The 4417-nt window shown below is 26.3% G+C and overlaps 1 protein-coding gene across 1 annotated transcript in view; it reads left to right on the top strand.

Annotated features, from left to right (window-relative positions):
- Positions 1-663: 663 nt before the first annotated feature.
- LOC135923757 (uncharacterized) overlaps positions 664-4417 on the top strand; it is a 9997-nt gene continuing 6243 nt past the window's right edge. The window contains exons 1-2 of the mRNA XM_065458684.1: positions 664-797; positions 2109-2343. Of these exons, the coding sequence (XP_065314756.1) occupies positions 2268-2343 (76 nt within the window). The 5' untranslated portion in view covers positions 664-797; positions 2109-2267. The remainder of the gene's footprint in view (positions 798-2108; positions 2344-4417) is intronic.

Below are 4417 nucleotides of genomic sequence, written 5' to 3'. Positions count from 1 at the left end.
ACTAACAATACAATAGATATTTATTTATTTTTAAAAAAATGATATTTTTCTAAGATTTCTTATTCAAAAAATAGGGTTATTAATTTTAATTAATTAATTAATTTAAAATATAATATTTAAAAAATAATTATTTTTTTATAAAGAGATCTTAAAATATAAATGATCAATTAAATTGTATTTTTTTTTGGAAATTTAATTAAGATAAATCCATTTTTATATATATATTTTATAAATAATTATAATAAAAATGAAAATAAGATAATTGTTTAAAAATTTTTTTACAAATATTATTACTATGTTCAAGCTATAGGAGAAAAAAATAATACAATATTAATATATATATAGATATTCTTGTATTTATTTGGACTTAAATAAAGTGATCTTCTTTAAATAAATATTGTAATAACATCATTATAGATCAATAAAATATTTGTTACATATATATATAAATATATATGTTTTGATAATAAAAAAAATAATTCATTTTTTTATAAAATTTTAAAAAATATAAAATTAAATTTTATAATATTTTATAAAAAAAATCAAATTAGTCATTATAAACAGGGTAAAAAAATAGGAATAACTTTGAATTTTAAATTTTTTTAGAAAAATTTTGAAAAATATAGTATATTTTTTCCAAAATATATTATGTAATTTGATTATATATATATAAATACAAAGAAATAACTTAAATTTTTAACTTTTATAAAAGATTTAAATTTATTATAAATTTTACTTAAAAAGTTATTAAAAGTTTTTATTCCGTTTGAAGATAACCCTTTTTTGCGAAGAATAAAGTAAGAAATTTTATTTTAATTATTTATGTTTTATACCAAAAAAATAATTTGACTATTTAAACTCGTTCCATTTTTCCGTGCCCTAAAGAAATTTCCTCAATCAATGGCGAGCAATAGCGCTCTGTTCCCGATTAGGAACTTCGACTCTATGTTTGAATCCGAGATTTAAAAATAGACCAAACTTCCTAAAAGATTCGAACCGGAATAATGGGGGGATTTTTCTTATTTAAAATCGTTCCATTTTTCCGTGCCCTAAAGAAATTTCCTCAATCAATGGCGAGCAATGGCGCTGTTCCCGATTGGGAACTTTTATGCTCTATGTTTGAATCCGATATTCAAAAATAGACCGAACTCCCTAGAGGATCCGAACCGAACTATGGGGTTGCCTCTGCTTTATAATGCGCGTGCGCGTTGTTGATGCTATCTTCTGTCCCTCGTATTTATGAATAAGATTTTTCCACCCCCTCACCAAAAAAAAGTGTTAAATTTGATAACGGCGTTTACGAATACCCTAAAAATTTTAAATTATGAAGAAAAAAAGTAAAAATGTTAAATCAAGAATAAATATTAAGATATGTCTTTATTTATAGGGGGGTGTACGATTCAAAAAAAAAGAAATGTAACTGCTCCTTTTCATAATGTATCTGTTAGTTTTTAGAGAGCTAAGCGATACAACACTAAATTTTAGAAAAATTTAATTAATGGGTTGTTTTATATTCTCCAAATTCTTAGTAATTTTTTTTAAATGATGGCTGTCTAATTAGAGTTTTTAATTTTTTTTTAATAGAGGTCTGGCTCCGATTCTTGTCATGAGTTACAGATGGTCAAGGTTTTGAGTTCCAAATTCGGAACATTAGGGCAATGATTAAAAATCTAGAAAATTAAGCAATAAATTAATAGAAATTTGAGCAATAAATTAATGATAAATCTTGTAAAAATGGAAGAAATTTTAACCATAGAAAGAAAGCAAGAAAGCAAGAAAGCAAGATAGAAAGAAAGAAAGAAAGAAAGAAAGAAAGAAAGAAAGAAAGAAAGAAAGAAAGAAAGAAAGAAAGAAAGAAAGAAAGAAAGAAAGAAAGATAAAGAAAGAAAGAAAGAAAGTGAAACAAAATATTTGATTAGGAGATTATAATAATTTTTTAAAAATGGTAATAATTTTTATGAAATGGAAAACATAGTTTATTTTTAACCCTAGCCTCCAAGGAATTTTTTTTTGTTTTTTGGAACAATCAATTTCTTTAAATTATTGATCATTTAATCTGACTTCTTCTTATTCAATTTTTTTTTTTTTAAATTTTCATATTTTTATAGAAGATATTATTTCAACTGAACCCTTGCTTCCCGACATCAAAAAAAAATAGGAAAAGAAGGAATAACATATCGGATCGTAAATCATACAGTGCTTCTCCATATATTCCAGGAAGAAAAAAAAAATTCGCGGATTAGAACCAATAATTTTTCTGGGAAATCATGTTCCATTATATCGATAAAAGATATTTGCTTTTCGGGATATTCCTGGCGATTTGTCAGATGGCCAGTGTTCAAAGTAAGAAATTAATTAATTAATAAAATTATATATAGTAGTGACCTGGCCCTAGGCTAGCAAGTGGCCATTTTTATTTGTATTTTTGTTATTTAAATTAGTGGTGGCATCTTATTGGCTATTACCATTTTTAGGGTTAACCAATCAACCCCTTTGCTTTCCCAGGACATTTCTTACGACAATCATTTAGATTGAGATTAAGTTTAAAAAAAAAAAAATTTAAGAATGGCGGGAAATTATGATTTTGAGTTAAAATACACCCGACCGACGATTCGGATAACTTGGAAAAAAATTGGTATCGAGTTCGGGATCGTCGAATCTTTGGATCACACGTTACTTTTTATATAAACTCTGATTTAAGTATTTAATTTTTGATATTTGACTTTTTACACATTTCGGCCAGATGCGGGTGTAAGCGATTGTTTTATGAAACCTCTAATATTATAGTTATATATATCAAAGTATAATTTTGGCATAAATATTCTATATTCTTAATTATTATTTCTCTTTTCACTTTCTCTTTTTTTTTATTTCCTGTTGTTTCTTTCTTTCTTTCTTTCTTTTTTATTCCTTCATTTTCTTCTTCATTCTCTTCTGTCTTTCATTTCAAAATTATACTATACTTTTAAAACTTGGATATCAATTTATATTTAAAAAACATCTTAAATTAAGATTATGAACTTAATTATTTGTAAAAGTTTTAGATATCCGCCTACCCCATCTTCCCTGCCTCCGATACATTTTTTTTAGCACAGATCCTTTTTCCGTAATGAATCTATTATGTTTTGGCTTAGAAACTACCCCAAAAACTTCTGCATTCTCCTTCTCCTCTCCCCCATTTATTCCTCCTTTTCCAAAATCAGACATGATTCCTATCTAACCAAGATACAGGAATACCTGCTGAAAATCCCAATTAATTATAGCTTCATGAGATTAGCATTATATGCATTTTTTTTATTAAACTTATATTTTTAAATTAGCGTATATATATATTGCACTAAAAAATTGAAAAAATATAACAGTGCTGTAAACGTTACTACAAAAAAAACGCGTTACCGTTACTCTTTACCTCTAGAAGAAAGTATAGAAGTTAGTAACGGCGTTATTGACGTTCCTTTACAGTAATAAGAAACGACTTAATATATATATATATTTAAAAAGATTAGTTTTATAGATAATAAGATTGAAGATAAATTTTTAAAACTTTTATGTAAATGGCGGGTAATGATGAACATTAATTATTTTCAAATCAGTGCCGTAAAGTAACGTTCATAAAGTAACTACGTTCCTTTTTTGGGAAAACGCAACTCGATATTTTTTGAAAAGTATCGAAATAACGGCAACGGTTTATTTTCCGCCAGTATAAAATAATTCAAATATATTTAACAATTTATTATAAAGAAAAAAACGTATATCGCGCGAATAAAAAAAATAAGGATGATTAAAATATACGCAAGCCGCCGCCAAAAAAAAAATAATAATATATTTGATTTTGTTACATTGTACCTAGTGTTGATAAATGGTTGCCCAAAAAATATCGCGCAAGCGTTTGGCGAAATTCGCTCCCAGATAGCGCAGAAAGGTTTTAGGGAAATCTATAAATGAAACCATCGAAGCTGCTGGCATAATATATATTTTGGCTAATATCTTAATTTTTTACAAAAATAAGCTATAATCAAGCCGGTTTTAACAACACAAATTGAGATAAAAGGAGGTTAAATGATCTCTATTAAAATACATCTTCCTTCCCTTCCCCCAATTCCTCCTATTACATTTACGGGCAGTATTAATAAATATACCATTATGTTTGTATTTATGTTGGAATTATTTTTTATAAGAAAGATTTCAACAAGCCCATATATCTAAAGTTTGATGTGATTATAACCAATAATCATTATGCTTTTTAGCAAAATAATTTAAAACACTTTTATGTAAATGGCGGATAATGATGAACATTAGTTATTGTCAAATCAGTGCCGTAAAGTAACGTTCATAAAGTAACTACGTTCCTTTTTTGGGGAAACGCAACTCGATATTTTTTGAAAAGTATCGAATTCACGGCAACGGTTTATTTTCC

The sequence above is a fragment of the Gordionus sp. m RMFG-2023 genome, chromosome 2, assembly GCF_954871325.1.
Source record: "Gordionus sp. m RMFG-2023 chromosome 2, tfGorSpeb1-WG-v2, whole genome shotgun sequence".
Classification (NCBI taxonomy): domain Eukaryota; kingdom Metazoa; phylum Nematomorpha; class Gordioida; order Chordodea; family Parachordodidae; genus Gordionus; species Gordionus sp. m RMFG-2023.
This window is presented reverse-complemented; position numbering and strand designations above follow the sequence as displayed.